Source organism: Haematobia irritans, chromosome 4 (genome assembly GCF_050003625.1).
Source record: "Haematobia irritans isolate KBUSLIRL chromosome 4, ASM5000362v1, whole genome shotgun sequence".
Classification (NCBI taxonomy): domain Eukaryota; kingdom Metazoa; phylum Arthropoda; class Insecta; order Diptera; family Muscidae; genus Haematobia; species Haematobia irritans.
The window spans coordinates 38,163,681-38,183,033 of record NC_134400.1 but is presented as its reverse complement, the minus strand read 5'-3'; the positions used below and the strand labels follow the sequence as shown (position 1 = coordinate 38,183,033).

Sequence of the window (19,353 nt, the reverse complement as noted above, 5' to 3'; positions counted from 1 at the left end):
TACACACAAGAGCAGAGAAGAAGTAATCTACACAGAACCTCTTCCAAACATACCGTTGATCACAATGGACAAATTGCACTCCGCTGTCATAAGCCTTAAGGAAAAGAAAGCTCCCGTCGCTGATGGCATACCCAGAGAGGCCACGAAAGATATAAAAAAGACGACCCTGGGAACTATTTGAGCTGCTAATACAACCTAGACTTGCTAAAGCCATTAGGACCGTTGTGCTCTGTCAGATAGACAATATGGATTCAGACCTGGAAGGTCGGCACTAGCAGCACTAGAAGAAGTATGTCATCATATTACTATACTCTGGACATCAAAAACGCATTCAATAACCTGAGATGGACAGATGTTAACCCACCCTGGAAAGTCTAGGGCGAGACGAAGAAGCGATGCATAGGTGGAATATAACGCTTCCAAAGAGGAAACTGACGCACAGAGGCAAAACAGATCAGACTTAATCAGACGATCAGACAAAAGTCCCTGCATAAGAAATCGATAGATAAGATCGACAGGAACACAATTCTAAATATTGGGGACACGCTTTTCCCTACACACGAGAGCATAGAAGAAGTAATCTACACAGAACCTCTTCCAAACATACCGTTTATCACAATGGACAAATTGCACTCCGCTGTCATAAGCCTTAAGGAAAAGAAAGCTCCCGACGCTGATGGCATACCCACAGAGGTCACGAAAGGTGTAAAAAAAAGACGACCCTGGGAAACTATTTGAGCTGCTAATATAACCTAGACTTGCTGAAGCCATTAGGACCGTTGTGCTCTGTCAGATAGACAATATGGATTCAGACCTGGAAGGTCGGCACTAGCAGCACTAGAAGAAGTATGTCATCATATTACTATACTCTGGACATCAAAAACGCATTCAATAACCTGAAATGGACAGATGTTATACCCACCCTGGAAAGTATATTCCGTATGTGGAAATACCCAATGAAGATCCTTAGAAAGTTCCAAAACGATCGCGGACTGATATAAGAGACAACACAAGGGTCCAGAAGAAAGGAAATCACCCCAGATGCCATACAGGGATGAATCCTAGGACGAGACCTTTGGAACGCAACGTACGACGAGATCTTAAGCACAGATATGCCAGACGAATCATTTCGAGTGGGATACGTAGACGATATAGTTGCGGTAACAAGAGCTAGAAACACGAAAGAGGTCCAATGCAAACTGCGTCAAACGATGATACGAACGAAAACCTGACTGGACTTACTTAGCCATGCAAAAAACGGAATTATTACAGCCGACAAGGCGAAATTTGCCCATAGATATCGAGTTGCACATAGACGTCGTAGTTATAAATACAAGCCTGCAACCAAGTACTTGTTTTTGTGAATCTTACGAAACGTTTAGGTTTTGCTAACGTTGGGGAGCCACCGTGGTGCAATGGTTAGCATGCCCACCTTGCATACACAAGGTCGTGGGTTCGATTCCAGCTTCGACCGAACACCAAAAAGTTTTTCAGCGGTGGATTATCCCACCTCAGTAATGCTGGTGACATTTCTGAGGTTTTCAAAGCTTTTGGTTTCACTGCAATGTGGAACGCCGTTCGGACTCGGCTATAAAAAGGAGGTCCCTTATCATTGAGCTTAACATGGAATCGGGCAGCACTCAGTGATAAGAGAGAAGTTCACCAGTGTGGTATCACAATGGACTGAATAGTCTAAGTGAGCCTGATACATCGGGCTGCCACCTAACCTAACCTAACGTTGGGTAATCGTTTGTATGGGCTGTCTTACATCAAAAACAAACAGATGACACGCAATGATACACTTACGAGCCGGTTTTGGATGCATAAACAGGCCTTAAGACTAGACATACAACTAACGTACTTCAAACAGATAGAGTATGCGAAGACAAAGGCTGCCACAATAACGGCACGATTAAGCCGCCTTATGGCGAATATTGGAGGACCGCTTTCAAGTAGAAGAAAACAGAGACTCCCATATAGATCTGAAATCTGGGTGCCGACACTACAACGACAGACCCGAGCCAATAAACTTCTCTCTGCGCAGAAAACAGCAGCTCTGATAGTTACATCATCGTACCGCACAGTATCGGTAGAAGTCGTAATAGTGATAGAGGGAATGGTAAAAATTCAGACAATTGGGCGGAGGAAGGATTTTCTTGTCAACTTAAAGGGCGCGACAAACCCGATAGACGACATCCAGCGGGAAACAATAGAGAAATGGCAATAACGCAGGAGAAAAGAAAGTGGAGACAGGTGTACACAATGACTTATAGCAGATATCCGAGAATGACGAGACAAAAAACTAAATGAAGTGAACTACAACATAACCCAGATGCTATCGGGTACGGCTATTTTTGTAAATATTTGGACCATATGGGGAAGTGCAGTACGAATACGTGCATATACGAGACATTGTCGATGATGCAGAACACACCTTTGTCAAATGTAGCCGATGGAGGGATGTGGAGAATTAGATCGGTCGTATCTTCCCTCGACATATTGTCAACAAAATGTTACTGAATGAGAGGCACTGGGAAATTGTAAGCAGATATGCAGAATACGTTCTTCGTAGGAAGAAGGCCGACATACATAGATTCGACGATGCGATGAATGAATGTGGGACTCTGGACATATTATCCTCTACGGGTCCACCTCGAAGTAATGCGTAAGCGGTTCCGAGGTGGAAAGTATACCCCGGAATGAGGCAGGATGCATTTTTTGCTAGTATTGAAAATTTGTGACGGAGTCCAGCACACGACATATGAACATAGTGCCGGGTATCTATAGCACTTTCCCATATCCTCACCCGGAAAAAATTAAATTAAATTTAATTTATTTTGATTTGCGATGTGATGGATGAATGTGGGACTCTGGACGCAGACTAAGAAGAGATGGACATGATCCACGATGATGTCCACCTCCAAGTAATGCGAAAGCATTTCCGATGGATGGAGTTCGGCACACAGCATGTGGACGCAGTACCGGCTGCATAAAGCAGTTTCCCATCTTCATCCGCAAACAAATTAAATTAAAAAAATAAATTTAAATTACTTACACGATTTATTATTTATCTTCCATAGAATTGAAAAAATTTCAGTAAGTTGATTTTTATACCCTCCACCATAGGATGGGGGTACATTAAGTTCTGTCATTCCGTTTGTAACACATCGAAATATTGCTCTAAGACCCCATAAAGTATATGTATTCGGGGTCGTAGTGAAATTCTGAGTTGATCTGAGCATGTCCGTCCGTCCGTCCGTCTGTTGAAATCACGCTAACTTCCGAACGAAACAAGCTATCGACTTGAAACTTGGCACAAGTAGTTGTTATTGATGGAGGTCGGATGGTATTGCAAATGGGCCATATCGGTCCACTTTTACGTATAGCCCCCATATAAACGGACCACCAAATTTGGCTTGCGATTGCTCTAAGAGAAACAAATTTCATCCGATCCGGCTGAAATTTGATACATGGTGTTAGTATATGGTCTCTAACAACCATGCAAAAATTGGTCCACATCGGTCCATAATTATATATAGCCCCCATATAAACCGATCCCCCGATTTGGCTTGTGGAGCCTCTAAGCGAAGCAAATTTCATCCGATCCGGCTGAAATTTGGTACATGATATTGGTATATATTCTCTAATGATCATGCAAAAATTGGTCCGCATCGGTCCATAATTATATATAGCCCCCATATAAACCGATCCTCCGATTTGGCTTGCGGAGCCTCTTGGAGGAGCAAAATTCATCCGATCCGGTTGAAATTTGGAACATGGTGTTAGAATGTGGTCTCTAACAAACACGCAAGAACTGGTCCATATCGGTCCATAATTATATATGGCCCCCATATAAACCGGTCCCCAGATTTGATCTCCGGAGCCTCTTGGAGGAGCAAATTTCATCCGATCCGGTTGAAATTTGCAACGTGGTGTTAGTATAAGGCCGCTAATATCCATGCCAAAATTGGTCCATATCGGTCCATAATTATATATAGGCCCCATATAAACCGATCCCCAGATTTGACCTCCGGAGCACCTTGGAAGAGCAAAATTCTTCCCATTCGGTTGAAATTTGGTACGTGATGTTAGTATAGGGTATCCAACAACCATGCAGGAATTGGTTCCTATCAGTCCATAATAATATATAGCTCCCATATAAACCGATCCCCAGATTTGACCTCCCGTGCCGTTTGGAGAAGCAAAATTCATCCGATCTGGTTGAAATTTGGTACGTGGTGGTAGTATATTGTATTTAACAACCATGTGAGTTGAAATTTGTGGACGACAGTCTTCAGTAGAAGTTTCTTCGCAATCCATGCTGAAGGGTGCATAAGCTTCGGCCTGGCCGAACTTACGGCCGTATATACTTGTTTCTCATTGATTCCTTGCCATGCAAGGTATTTACTATTGTGTAGGTGAATGTTTACGATGTGTGAGTAAACTCAGAGTAACTGTGTTGGTGTTTACGCACTCTTAACAACAAAGTGACAACATACACTCTCACCAGCCAAGGATTACAACACATTTGCATGCACAGTGGTAACATTTGCTTAACTGTTGACATTCTCTTTAAAAATGCATATTTTTCAATCGAACTTTTTGGTGTATTTTTTTTCCTTTTGATAGGAGAGAGAGAGAGAGAGAGAGAAGTGAGGTTTTTTTTGTAAGGACAAAGGTCTTGTGGAATGGGTGTTTTCCAGTAACAAACAATCTCTGAAGTCCTGTAACCACATGGCACAAATTGTTTCAGTGTTTACTGTTTGTCCTTTGAACTTTTTCACTCTTCAGAGTTCCCTCCCCGGGAGAACCACAATTGGTTGGGTTAATGGAGGCAATGGGGAACAGTAGTGAACATTTTGAATAACTCCGCCACATTGTGAACGTGCTTTGAAAATAATTTCAAAGCTCAAAAGGTGAAAAAACAAATGTCAATGTTTGCTTTCAAAACTGAAAAAAGAAACGAAACGAGAAAAGAAACAGCAAACTTACAAATCCACCTTGGATGTGCCATAGACTGGGGAATTGTTGTTTGGTATCTGACGGCGAGAAAAAGACCTGAAAGCCAGCGAGGGCTTAATATGGAATGGGGAGCAAGAATTTACGTATTATGTATTTTTTTTTTGCTTTTTTGGCTCGACTTCCATTTAATAATGATTTTGTAAATATGTAAATTTTTTGCAACTTCGTTAATTTTTTTCTTTTTGGTTTTTGGTTGGTGCTGATGACATTTCCATCCATTTAATAAAAAATAAATATTTACCAAACATTATTACGTTTTCAATTATCAATTATCGAGAAATAACTAGCGAATGGTTATGTATTATCTCCCTCTTTGAACAACGTGAATAAACAAAATGATGAGAAGAGAATAAAATGAAAATAAAAATAAAAATAAATTGCCTTAAAGGCCCCCCTGAGAAAGTGGGTGGATTAACTTAATTTGCCCACAAAAACATTTGCAGATAAGCTTTTATTTTGCTTTTTTCGTAAGCAAATGATATTACGAGTTTCAAAATGGTTTAGAGATTAAAGTAAAGTTTTTTTTTTCAGTTAAAGTAAATCCTACTAGAGAGGGAAGTTCCGTAAAGTTAGCTTTAGGAAACTAGAACAACTAGTAGATCATTATTTGGTAAAACTGTGGGAGGGAGCATACGTGGTGAAAATTTTATTATTTCTATAGAAAATTTTGTCAAAATTTTTGTTTCTATAGACAATTTTGTCAAAATTTTTGTTTCTATAGAAAATTTTGTGAAAATTATATTTCTATAGAAAAATTTTGTCAATGTTTTATTTCTATAGAAAATTTTTGAAAATTTTTATTTCTATAGAATATTTTATTTCTATAAAAAATTATGTTAAAATTTTATTTTTATTGGCAATTTTGTCACAATTTGATTTAAACAGAAAATTTTGGCAAAAATTTTATTTCTCCAGAAAATTTTGTCAAAATTGTATTTCTATAGAAAATTTTGTCAACATTTTATTTCTATAGAAAATTTTTCCAACATTTTATTTCTATGGAAATTTTTTCAAAATTTGTTATTTCTATAGAAAGATTTTCCAAAATTTAATTTCTATGGAAATTTTTTTTATTTCCATAGAAGATTTTGTCAACATTTTATTTCCACAGAGAATTTTGGCAAAAGATTAATTCCTTAGAGAATTTTGTCAAAATTTTAATGCTATGGAAAATTTTGTCAAAATTTTATTGTTATAGAAAATTTTGTCAAAATTTTATTGCTATAGAAAATTTTAACAAAATTTTATTGCTATAGACAATTTTTAAAATTTTGACAAAAATTTTCTCTAGAAATAAAATGTTGTCAACAATTTTTTATAGTGATAAAATTTTGACAAAATTTTCTATAGAAATAAAATTTTGACAAAATATGGAAATATAATGTCAAAAATTTATTGCTATAGAAATATGTTGTCAAAATATTGAAAATTTTATCAAAATTTTATTTATATAGAAAATTTTGTGAAAATGTTATTTCAAGAGTAAATTTTTCAAAAACTGTATTTCTATGGAAAATTTTTCAAATTTTGTTATTTCTATAGAAAAATTTTATTTCTATGGAAAATTTTGTAAAAATTTTATTTCTATAGAAGATTTTGTCAACATTTTATTTCCACAGAGAATTTGGCAAATATTTTGTCAACATTTTATTGCTATAGAAAAATGTTGCCAAAATATTGAAAATGTTGTCAAAATTTTACTTCTATAGAAAATTTTATCAAAATTTTATCTCTATACAAAATTTTGTCAAAATTTGATTTCTATAGAAAATTTTGTCAAAATTTGATTTCTATAGAAAATTTTTCCAAAATTTTATTTCTAGGGCAAATTATTCAAAATTTGTTATTTCTATAGAAAATTTTGTAAAAATTTTATTTCTACAGAAGATTTTGTCAACATTTTGTTTCCACAGAGAATTTTGACAAAAGTTTAATGCCTTAGACAATTTTGCCAAAATTTTATTTCTATAGAAAACTTTTGTGTAAAATTTTATTTCTATAGAAAACTGTTGTGTAAAATTTTGTTTCGATAGAAAATTTTGTCAAAATTTTATTGCTATAGAAAATTTTGTCAAAATTTTATTGCTATAGAACATTTTGTCAAAATTTATCTGCTATAGAGTTTAATTCCTTAGAGAATTTTGCCAAATTTCATTTCTATTGAAAATTTTTGTAAAATTTTGTTTCTATAGAAAATTTTGTCACAATTGTATTGCTATAGAAAATTTTGTCAAACTTATATTGCTATAGAAAATTTTTAAAATGTTGACAAAAATTTTCTATAGAAATAAAATTTTGACAAATTTTTTTTTTTATAGAGATAAAATTTTAACAAAATTTTCTATAGAAATAAAATTTTGTCAAAATTTTATTGCTATGGAAATATTTTGTCAAAATTTTATTGCTATAGAAAAATGTTGTCAAAATAATGAAAATGTTGTCGAAATTTTATTTCTATAGAAAATTTTGTCAAAGTTTTATTTTTATAAAAAAAATTTATTTATATAAAAAATGTTTTGAAAATTTTATGTCTATAGAAAATGTTGTCAAAAATTTATTTCTATAGAAAATTTTGTTGAAATTTTATTTCGATAGAAAATTTTGTTAAAATTTTATTTCTATTGTCAAAATTTTATTTCTATACAAAATTTGGTCAAAATTTTATTTCTATAGAAAATTTTGTCAAAATTGTATTTCTATAAAAAATTTTGTCAAAATTGTATTGCTATAGAACATTTTGTCAAAATTTTATCTCTATAAAAAATGTTTGTCAAAATTTTATTTCTATAGAAAATTTTTGTCAAAATTTTATTTTTATAGAAAATTTTGTCAAAATTTTATTTCTATAGAAAATTTTGTTAAACTTTTATTTCGACAGAAAATTTTGTTAAAATTTTATTTCTAGTGTCAAAATTTTATTTCTATACAAAATTTGGTCAAAATTTTATTTCTATAGAAAATTTTGTCAAACTTCTTATTTCTATATAAAATTTTGTCAACATTTTATTTCTATAGAACATTTTGTCAAAATTTTATCTCTATAAAAATTTTTTCTCAAAATTTTATTTCTATAGAAAATTTTTGTCAAAATTTTATTTTTATAGAAAACTAGCGTACCCCGGCACGCTTCGCTGCGCCTTCCGAAGCGTATTTGTAGGAACATTTTGCGTTAACTTAGTCAACCATATTCTTCGTGCTGAAAACAAATTCGAAAAGATTTGAATTCTTTCAAACAAATCGGACTACTCGCTTCTTCGTCTATAGGTACAAATACGGCGAATATGCATATGTAAAATGGTTCGTCTTAAAAAATGTCGGTGAGAGGGTGTACTCTTTCCTCCAAATTTTTTAAATAATGTTCTGTATTCAAGCAGTTGGACAATCTTCTATATTTCTTTTGAATTTAAGTGTGGTTTGTCGAGGAAAGGTATCCTTCTCCTCAATATATTTGAAAATTAAGCACTATACTCGTATTATAATAACATACAAAGAATTACTGTTTCCCATCCAATAAATCGGAAAAAGCAAAAGTAGTAAAAAATGTTACCACATTAACATTTGCTAAAATGTTGGAAAATAATGCACCCTCTACGTTGGCTGCCAATTTCATGTAAATTTAAGTTCTTTACTAAAAAGAAGTCTGGCAGAAGCCTGAGCAAAAATCATAAAATTATGTACCGAGTTCCCATTTACGGACAAACCTCAACTTTCAATTTAAGAAAAACAAAACAAAAACGGACAAAAGGGAACCCTCTCCCCACCTTCGCTCCACCCCGACCTGATATCGAACTATCACGTACCCTATGTTAATTTCACAACTACTCAATGGTCCCTATAAATTCTATCGAAGTAAATCGACAAAGTTTATTTCAATTTTCCCCTTCCCCAACCAGATATCGAAAAATCATATACTAATTTAAAAATCATGTATAAATTTAATCACCTCCTCCCACTTTCCCTGTAAATTTCAAGTAGATCGGAGATGTTTACATTTTGCTCTATTGTTTTAAAGGGACGTCACTTTCCCCGATACAATATCGACAAACACCGTAGTGAATAGCACCCCTAACCTTCCCTGAAAATTCTTGAAACTTTCCTTCAAGTGTGGGGCAAGGAAGGTTGCCTCTTCGTTCATAACCTTCCCCCACTGCCTTTGTAAATTTCAAGAAAACTTAAGAATTCTTGTTTTTTTTTTTGCAATTTTAGAGGAGGACCTCCCCGACCAAATATCGAAAAGTGATGTAGCATAGCTTATGTAAAAGTCCCTGAAAATGTCAAGCAAATTATAAGCCTAAAGAGGTGGCCTCTCTTCCGTCAAAATATCACAAAATCAGGTATCAACTATGAATATCGTAACCTCTCCCCAGTCCTCCGTAAATTTCAAGTAACTCGGTAAAGTTTAATTGTTTCTCTGTATGTACTTAAGAGAAGCGGTTGTCTCCCTATGTCCTTTTATTTTTATTAAAAAATCAGGAACCTTATATAAATGTTATAACCTCACCCATTTTTTTCCGTAAACTTTCAGTCGGGGGAGTTTAGTTTTGTTTTCAGTGTACTTTAAAAAAAAATTCGGGCAAAGGGCGGTCCCCCTCCCCGACCAAATATCGAAAAATAATGTAGCGGATTTTTGTCTAGATGCCAACCCCAACATTCAATGAAAATTTCAAGCAAATCGCATAATTTTGTTCCAAGTTTCAAAAAATAGGGCACATCATCCATCCACATATGAAATCATCGGGTACCCCATATTAATTCCACAACCTCACCACATGTTCTCTGTAAATCTCAGATAATTTAGAGAATTTTAGTTTTTTCTCTGTACTTAAAAAAAAAGTCGAACAAAGGGGAGGCCCCCCTCCGCCACCAAATATCGAAATAGCGGATCTTTGTCTAGATGCCAACCCCAATCTTCAATGAAAATTTCAAGCAAATCGGTCAACTTTGGTCTAATTTTCAAAAAGTCCGACGAAGGGGAGGCCCCCCTCCGCGACCAGGTGTCAAAAAATGAGGTACCCTATTTTCACCACATGAACGCCCCCTACGATCTCTGAAAGTTTCAAGTAAATCGGTTCAGCCGTTTCGGAGCCAACTCGGAACATACAAACAAACAAACAAATAAACAAACATAAATTGGATTTTATATATATATATATAGATTTTGTCAAAATATTATTTCTATAGAAAATTTTGTCATAATTTTTTTTTCTATAGAAAAAACTTCTAAAATTTTGCTTTGCCAACACCTGCCTTAGTCGTAATACATGGACCATAATCTCATTGCTACTTCTCCGTGGGATAAATTCTTTTTAGTTCTCCTTTGTATTTCTTTAGATCATTCCTGTTGGCTGTCCAATCCTTTGGATCAGCTTTGTCCATAATTTTTTCTCACCAATGAAAGCTTTATGCTGGGTGGGGTTTTTCCATTTATTTGTGAAATTCTTTTTTTTTATTATTATTTTACCATACCTCTTACACCAGCCGAAGATGGATAGGTGTTTGTGTACGCATTGTAGAATTACGTCCTTATGGGTAAATACAGGTGAATGCTTTATCCTTTTTGTGGTAATTCGGAAAGGATTTCCATTTGTAAAAAATTACACATTCCATGGTGGTTCTTTATGTTCAGGCTGGCTGTGCCAAGTTCTTCATTTGCACCATATGCAGATGATATTCAGGATGCATTAAGGACAATCCAAATGCCTGATGGTGATGAAAGTTCTGCAATGCCTCTCTTCTTGAGGATGAAGGAGGCGAGAGGTTAGAGAAAGTCAGTATATGCTCATCTTGTTTGGACCTCTACCATCTACTCACGACTACATTTCATTCCAATGAGGAAAAAAGAAGGAACAAATACCAGCGTCATTTCTTTTTCTTGCCTTTATTTGTGTGTTTTCTTTTCGTTGTTGGGGGAGAGGGCGGATGCCCTATGTGTCATGCCTGAAGGCCCATACGAAATGTAAACGGAAGTGTTGGTTTTCTTGCATTACCCCTATAAGAATGCGTTACCAACATTACCATTTTAAGATATCCTGTTTTTCAATTAATTTAAAAGGTATGAAACAACTTCAGATCACACCAGATATACAACATCAAAGATACTTAACATAAAATACATTTGCTGTTGTATTTCTATACACGCAGAGAAGGAATATGATCATCTCAAGTTTTGGATGGAGAAATTATTTATATGACAGCAAACAGATTTATCCCAATGACAGCTCATTTAGTTGAACAAAAAGTTTCATAGCTAAAAATAAACAAAATTTTGATAAAAATTTTGACAAAATTTTCTCTAGAACTAAAATTTTGACAAAATTTGCTATAGACAAAATTTTTTATGGAAATACAATTTTGGCGAAATTTTCTATAGAAATAAAATTTTGGCAAAATTTTCTATAGAAATAAAATTTTGACAAAATTTTCTATAGAAATAAAATTTTGACAAAATTGTCTATAAAAATAAACATCTTAACAAGATTTTCTATAAAAATAAAATTTTGACAAAATTTTTTATAGAAAAAAATTTGTTTTATTTTCTATAGAAATAAAATTTTGACAAAATTTTCTATAGAAATAAAATTTTGACAAAATTTTCTATAGAAATAAAATTTTGCCAAAATTCTTCTCTAGAAATAAAATTTTGACAAAATATTCTATAGGAATAAAATGTTGACAAACTAGAAATAGAATCTTGACAAATTTTTTTATAGAAATAAAATTTGGAGAAAAGTTTCTATAGAAAAAAAAATTGACAAAATTTTCTATAGAAATACAATTTTGACAAAATTTTCTAGGGAAATAACATTTTGACAGAATTTTCTATAGAAAGAAATGGAAAAAATTTCTATGGAAGGAATAAAATTTTGCTAAATTTTCTGTAGAAATAAAAATTTGATAAAATGTTAGTATAGCGCCAATGTAAGCCGACCCCGTATGAGTTGCTTAGAAATAATTTTGTCAAAATTTAATTTCTATAGAAAGTTTTGTCAAAATTGTAGTTATATAAAAAATTTTGTTAAAATTTCATTTCTTCAGAGAATTTGGTCAAAATTGTCTCTAAAAAAAATTTTTCTATAGAAATAAAATTTTGACAAAATTTTCTATAGAAAAAGTCTATAAACATTTTTTGTACAAAAAAAATTTATTTTCTATAGAAATAAAAATTTGACAAAATTTTATATAGAAATAAAATTTTGACAAAATTTTCTATAGAAGTAAAATTTTGCCAAAATTTTTCTCTAAAAATAAAATTTTGACAAAAAATATTTTATAGAAATAAAATGTTGACAAAATTGTTTATAGAAATAAAATTATGACAAAATTATCTACAGAACTGGAGAAAAATTTCTATAGAAAAAAAATTGACAAAATTTTCTATAGAAATACCATTTTGACAAAATTTTCTATGGAAATAAAATGTTGACAGAATTTTCTATAGAAAGAAATGGAAAAAATTTCTATGGAAGGAATAAAATTTTGCTAAATTTTCTGTAGAAATAAAAATTTGATAAAATGTAGGTATAATGCCAATATAAGCCAACCCCAACCCCGTATGAGTTGCTTAGAAGAACTTTTGTCAAAATTTTATTTCTATAGAAAATTTTGTCAAAATTGTAGTTATATACAAAATTTTGTCAAAATTTCATTTCTACAGAGAAGTTGGACAAAATTGTCTGTAAAAATAAACTTTCAACAAAATTTTCTATAGAAAATTTTTTTTAGAAAAAAAATTATAAAATTTTCTATAGAAATAAAAATTTGACAAAATTTGCACAAAAAGTTACATAGCTAAAAATAAACAAAATTTTGATAAAAATTTTGACAACATTTTCACTAGAATTAAAATTTTGACAAAATTTTCTATAGAAATAAAATTTGGACAAAATTATCTATAGAAATGGAGAAAAGTTTCTATATGTTAGAAATAGAATTTGTAGAAAAGTTTCTATAGAAAAAGAATTTGATAAAATTTTCTATAGAAATACAATTTTGACAAAATTTTCTAGGGAAATAACATTTTGACACAATTTTCTATAGAAAGAAATGGAAAAACTTTCTATGGAAGGAATAAAATTTTGCTAAATTTTCTGTAGAAATAAAAATTTGATAAAATGTAGGTATAATGCCAATATAAGCCAACCCAACCCCGTATGAGTTGCTTAGAAGAACTTTTGTCAAAATTTTATTTCGATAGAAAATTTTGTCAAAATTGTAGTTATATAAACAATTTTGTTAAAATTTCATTTCTACAGAGAAGTTGGTCAAAATTGTGTGTAAAAATAAACTTTGAACAAAATTTTCTATAGAAAAGTTTTTATAGAAAAAAAAATTGTTGTTGTTTTTTGATTTCAAAAAAAAAAAAAATATAAAATTTTATATAGAAATAAAAATTTGACTACATTTTATATAGAAATCAAATTTTGACTAAATTTTCTCTAGAAATAACATTTTGACAAAATATTCGATAGAAATAAAATTTTGACAAAATATTCTATAGACATAAAATGTTGACAAAATTGTATATAGAAATAAAATTTTGACAAAATTTTTTATAGAAATAAAATTTTAACAAAATTATCTATAGAAATGGAGAAAAATTTCTATAGAAATAAAATTTGGAGAAAAGTTTCTATAGAAAAAAAAATTGACAAAATTTTCTATAGAAATACAATTTTGACAAAATTTTCTATGGAAATAAAATGTTCACAGAATTTTCTATAGAAAGAAATGGAAAAAATTTCTATGGAAGGAATAACATTTTGTAAAATTTTCTGTAGAAATAAAAATTTGATAAAATGTAGGCATAGCACCAATGTAAGCCGACCCATATGAGTTGCTTAGAAAATATTTTGTCAACATTTTATTTCTATAGAAAATTTTGTCAAAATTGCAGTTATATACAAAATTTGGTTAAAATTTCATTTCTACAGAGAAGTTGGTCAAAATTGTCTGTAAAAATAAACTTTCAACAAAATTGTCTATAGAAAAATTTTTATAGAAAAAAATATTTAAAATTTTTTTTAGATATAAAAATTTTACAAAATTTGCATAGCTAAAAATAAACAAAATTTTGATAAAAATGTTGACAACATTTTCACTAGAAATAAAATTTTGACAAAATCTTATATAGAAATAAAGTTTTGACAAAATTTTATATAGAAATAAAATTTTGACAAAATTTTCTATAGAAATAAAATTTTGCCAAAATTTTTCTCTAAAAATAAAATTTTGGCAAAATATTCTATAGAAATAAAATGTTGATAAAATTGTTTAGAGAAATAAAATTTTGACAAAATTATCTATAGAAATGGAGAAAAGTTTCTATTGAAATAAAATTTGGAGAAAAGTTTCTATAGAAACAAAAATTTGACAAAAATTTCTATAGAAATACAATTTTGACAAAATTTTCTATGGAAATAAAATTTTGACAGAATTTCCTATAGAAAGAAATGGAAAAGTTTTCTATGGAAGGAACAAAATTTTGCTAAATTTTCTAGAGAAATAAAAATTTGATAAAATGTAGGTATAGCGCCATAGTAAGCCGACCCCGTATGAGTTGCATAAAATTTTTTTTCGTGATGATAATTTTTTTCATGATATAGGAGTCTACGCCGATTCTACCATTGCTAGAATGACCATTGTTGTGTTCCCTCTAATTTTTTCACAACCGTTTTTCTATCCCACATCTCTGGCTCTTTTCTCAACGTTTTCTTTTCATTTCCATAAGTTTTCACCCTATTGTCTACATCTTTGCCAAGACAACTGTCTCTACCATTTGATGTGTGGGCGTATTTGTCGATGCTTATGCAAATGAAAGTACCAGACATACGAGTACTGAAGCTGATAGATTTCGATGCAGAGTGTTAATTATATTGACAATTTTCCAACCAATATTTGTCTATGGAAATTACTTTCAAACTACCCACTGTCAGATGGAGATGATGAAAATTCTACGAAATTTTTGTTACATTTCCTTATGACGCGGGTGAATTTAGTGTGGAAGAGTAAACACTTGATGTTAGTTTTCATAAGAAATCCATAAAAGGGACTAGAGGTGGGAGGCAGCAGTAAAATGAGAAAACAGAAACTCGAATTTTGAAGAATTTTGTCATGTTGAAATCGTTTATGAAATGATGCAATTAACACTCTAAATATTATTAGGAATTCCAAGTTTTTATTGAGAAAAAAATTGAGAAAATAAATGCAAGAGTTACACAGACAAAAAAATGTAACAGCGTTTAGTACCAAAAATATTTGATTTCCCCAGCAAAAAAATGGAAAAATTTTTTAAGTCATTCCCTCTAATGGCCATTCAAAAATGCTCTTCTACATAGAAAATTTTGTCAAAATTTTATTTCTATTGAATATTTTTTTCTATAGAAAATTTTGTCAAAATTTTATTTCTGTAGACAATTTTGTCAAAATATTATTTGTATAGATAATTTCGTCACGATTTTATTTCTATAGAAAATTTTGTCAAAATTTCATTTCTATACAAAATTTTGAAAAAATTTTCCATAGAAAAAAAATTTTGATAAATTTTTTTATAGGAATAATATTATGATAAAATTTTCTATAGAAATAAAATTTTGATAAAATTTTCTATAGAAAAAAAATTGATAAAATTTTCTATAGAAATAAAATTTTGCCAAAAGTTTCTATTGAAATAAATAAAATTTTGAAACAATTTTCTATAGAAATTAAATTGTTATAGAATTTTCAATAGAAATAAAATTTTGACAAAATTTTCGATAGAAATTAAATTTTGGACAAAATTTTCTATAGATAAAAAAATTTTGTAAAATTTTTTTTATAGAATTAAAATGATGATAAAATTTTCTATAGAAATAAAATTTTGATAATATTTTCTATAGAAAAAAAATTGATAAAATTTTTCCAAAAATTTCTATAGAAATAAAATTTTGAAACACTTATCTATAGAAATTAAATTATTATAGAATTTTCAATAGAAATAAACTTTTGACAAAATTTTCTATAGAAATAAACTTTTGACAAAATTTTCGATAGAAATTAAATTTTCGATTTCCCCAGCAAAAAAATGAAAAATTTTTTTAAATCATTCCCTCTAATGGCCATTAAAAATCTTCTACATAGAAAATTTTTTCAAAATTTTATTTCTATTGAATATTTTTTCTATAGAAAATTTTGACAAAATTTTATTTCTGTAGACAATTCTGTCAAAATATTATTTGTATAGATAATTTCGTCACGATTTTATTTCTGTAGAAAATTTTGTCAAAATTTCATTTCTATATAAAATTTTGAAACAATTTTCTATAGAAATTAAATTGTTATAGGATTTTCAATAGAAAAAAAAATTTGACAAACTTTTCTATAGAAATAAAATTTTGAAAAAATTTTCCATAGATATAAAATTTTGATAAATTTTTTTATAGGAATAATATTATGATAAAATTTTCTATAGAAATACAATTTTGATAAAATTTTCTATCGAAAAAAAAATGATAAAATTTTCTATAGAAATAAAATTTTGCCAAAAGTTTCTATTGAAATAAATAAAATTTTGAAACAATTTTCTATAGAAATTAAATTGTTATAGAATTTTCAATAGAAATAAACTTTTGACAAAATTTTCTATAGAAATCAAATTTTGACAAAATTTTCTATAGATAAAAAAATTTTATTAAAATTTTTGTATAGGAATAAAATGATGATAAAATTTTCTATAGAAATAAAACTTTGATAAAATTCTCTATAAAATTGATAAAATATATAAATATAAAATTGATAAAATTTTTCCAAAAATTTCTATAGAAATAAAATTTTGAAACAATTATCTATAGAAATTAAATTATTATAGAATTTTCAATAGAAATAAACTTTTCACAAAATTTTCTATAGAAATAAAATTTTTACAAAATTTTTGATAGAAATTAAATTTTGGAAAAATTTTCTATAGATATAAAATTTTGATAAAATTTTTTATAGGAATAAAATTTTAACAAAATGTTCTATAGAAATAAAATTTTGATAAAAATTTCTATAGAAAAAAAAATGTTGATAAAATTTTCTATAAAAATAAAAATTTTCCAAAAGTTTCTATAGAAATAAAATTTTGCCAAAATTTTCTATAGAAATAAAATTTTGCCAAAATTTTCTATAGAAATAAAAGTTTCACAAAATTTTCTATAGAAATAAAATTTTGACCAAATTCTCTATAGAAATAAAATTTTCACCAATTTTGTCAAAATTTTATTTCTGAAGACAATTTTGTCAAAATATTATTTGTATAGATAATTTCGTCACGATTTTATTTCTATAGAAAATTTTGTCAAAATTTCATTTCTATATAAAATTTTGAAACAATTTTCTATAGAAATTAAATTGTTATAGAATTTTCAATAGAAATAAAAAAATTTTCTATAGAAATAAAATTTTGACAAAATTTTCTATAGAAATTAAATTTTGGAAAAATTTTCTATAGATATAAAATTTTGATAAATTTTTTTATAGGAATAATATTATGATAAAATTTTCTATAGAAATAAAATTTTGATAAAATTTTCTATCGAAAAAAAAAATTGATAAAATTTTCTATAGAAATAAAATTTTGCCAAAAGTTTCTATTGAAATAAATAAAATTTTTAAACAATTTTCTATAGAAATTAAATTGTTATAGAATTTTCAATAGAAATAAACTTTTGAAAAAATTTTCTATAGAAATAAAATTTTGACAAAATTTTCTATAGATAAAAAAATTTTGTTAAAATTTTTGTATAGGAATAAAATGATGATAAAATTTTCTATAGAAATAAAATTTTGATAAAATTTTCTATAGAAAAAAAATTGATAAAATTTTTCCAAAAATTTCTATAGAAATAAAATTTTGAAACAATTATCTATAGAAATTAAATTATTATAGAATTTTCAATAGAAATAAACTTTTGACAAAATTTTCTATAGAAATAAAATTTTTACAAAATTTTTGATAGAAATTAAATTTTGGAAAAATTTTCTATAGATATAAAATGTTGATAAAATTTTTTATAGGAATAAAATTTTAACAAAATGTTCTATAGAAATAAAATTTTGATAAAAATTTCTATAGAAAAAAAATGTTGATAAAATTTTCTATAAAAATAAAAATTTTCCAAAAGTTTCTATAGAAATAAAATTTTGCCAAAATTTTCTATAGAAATAAAATTTTGCCAATATTTTCTATAGAAATAAAAGTTTCACAAAATTTTCTATAGAAATAAAATTTTGACCAAATTCTCAATAGAAATAAAATTTTCACCAATTTTGTCAAAATTTTATTTCTGTAGACAATTTTGTCAAAATATTATTTGTATAGATAATTTCGTCACGATTTTATTTCTATAGAAAATTTTGAAACAATTTTCTATAGAAATTAAATTGTTATAGAATTTTCAATAGAAATAAAATTTTGACAAAATTTTCTATAGAAATTAAATTTTGGAACATTTTTCTATAGATATAAAATTTTGATAAAATTTTTTATAGGAATAAAATTTTGACAAAATTTTCTATAGAAATAAAATTTTGATAAAAGTTTCTATAGAAAAAAAATTTTTTTTTTGATAAAATTTTCTATAGAAATAAAATTTTGCCAAAAGTTTCTATAGAAATAAAATATTGAAACAATTTTCTATAGAAATTAAATTGTTATAGAATTTTCAATAGAAATAAACTTTTGACAAAATTTTCTATAGAAATAAAATTTTGACAAAATTTTCTATAGAAATTAAATTTTGTAAAAATTTTCTATAGATATAAAATTTTGTAAAAATTTTCTATAGATATAAAATTTTGAAAAAATTTGTTACAGGAATAAAATTTTGATAAAAGTTTCTATAGAAAAAAAATTTTGATAAAATTTTTCCAAAAGTTTCTATAGAAATAAAATTTTGCCAAAATTTTCTATAGAAATAAAATTTTGACAAAATTTTCTATAGAAATAACATTTTGACAAAATTTTTTATAGAAATCAAATTTGGACCAAATTCTCTATAGAAATAAAATTTTGACCAAATTCTCTATAGAAATAAAATTTTCACCGATTTTGTCAAAATTTTATTTCTATCGAAAATTTTCTGTAGAAAAAAATTATTTCTGTGGAAAATTTTGTCAAAATTTTATTTTTATAAAAAATTTTGTCAATATTATTTCTATAGAAAAGTTTTCAAAATTTAGTTCTATAGAAAGTTTTGTTAAAACTTTTGTTCTATAGAAAATGTTGTCACAATTTTATCTCTTACTTCATTTGGATGAATTTAATACCCAGCTGCTGCTGCTCTTATAGAAAAATTCTTTCTTCTTCCTTATTGG

General features: G+C 28.1%; 1 protein-coding gene across 1 annotated transcript; it reads left to right on the top strand.

The window, feature by feature from the left end:
- Positions 1-1,112: 1,112 nt before the first annotated feature.
- Positions 1,113-4,851, top strand: LOC142235362 (uncharacterized). Its single transcript, XM_075306616.1, has 3 exons — positions 1,113-1,160; positions 1,784-2,119; positions 4,792-4,851. The coding sequence occupies exons 1-3, from the start codon at positions 1,113-1,115 to the stop codon at positions 4,849-4,851; spliced, it is 444 nt and encodes a 147-aa protein (XP_075162731.1).
- Positions 4,852-19,353: the final 14,502 nt, after the last annotated feature.

Bases quoted from the DNA above. Each gene is read 5' to 3' on its own strand.
- LOC142235362 (XM_075306616.1), top strand. From the start codon at position 1,113: ATGCCAGACGAATCATTTCGAGTGGGATACGTAGACGATATAGTTGCG. The intron at 1,161-1,783 runs GTAACAAGAGCT...AAAAACAAACAG, and splicing joins ACGTAGACGATATAGTTGCG to ATGACACGCAATGATACACT. The intron at 2,120-4,791 runs GTAAAAATTCAG...TTCACTCTTCAG, and splicing joins TAATAGTGATAGAGGGAATG to AGTTCCCTCCCCGGGAGAAC.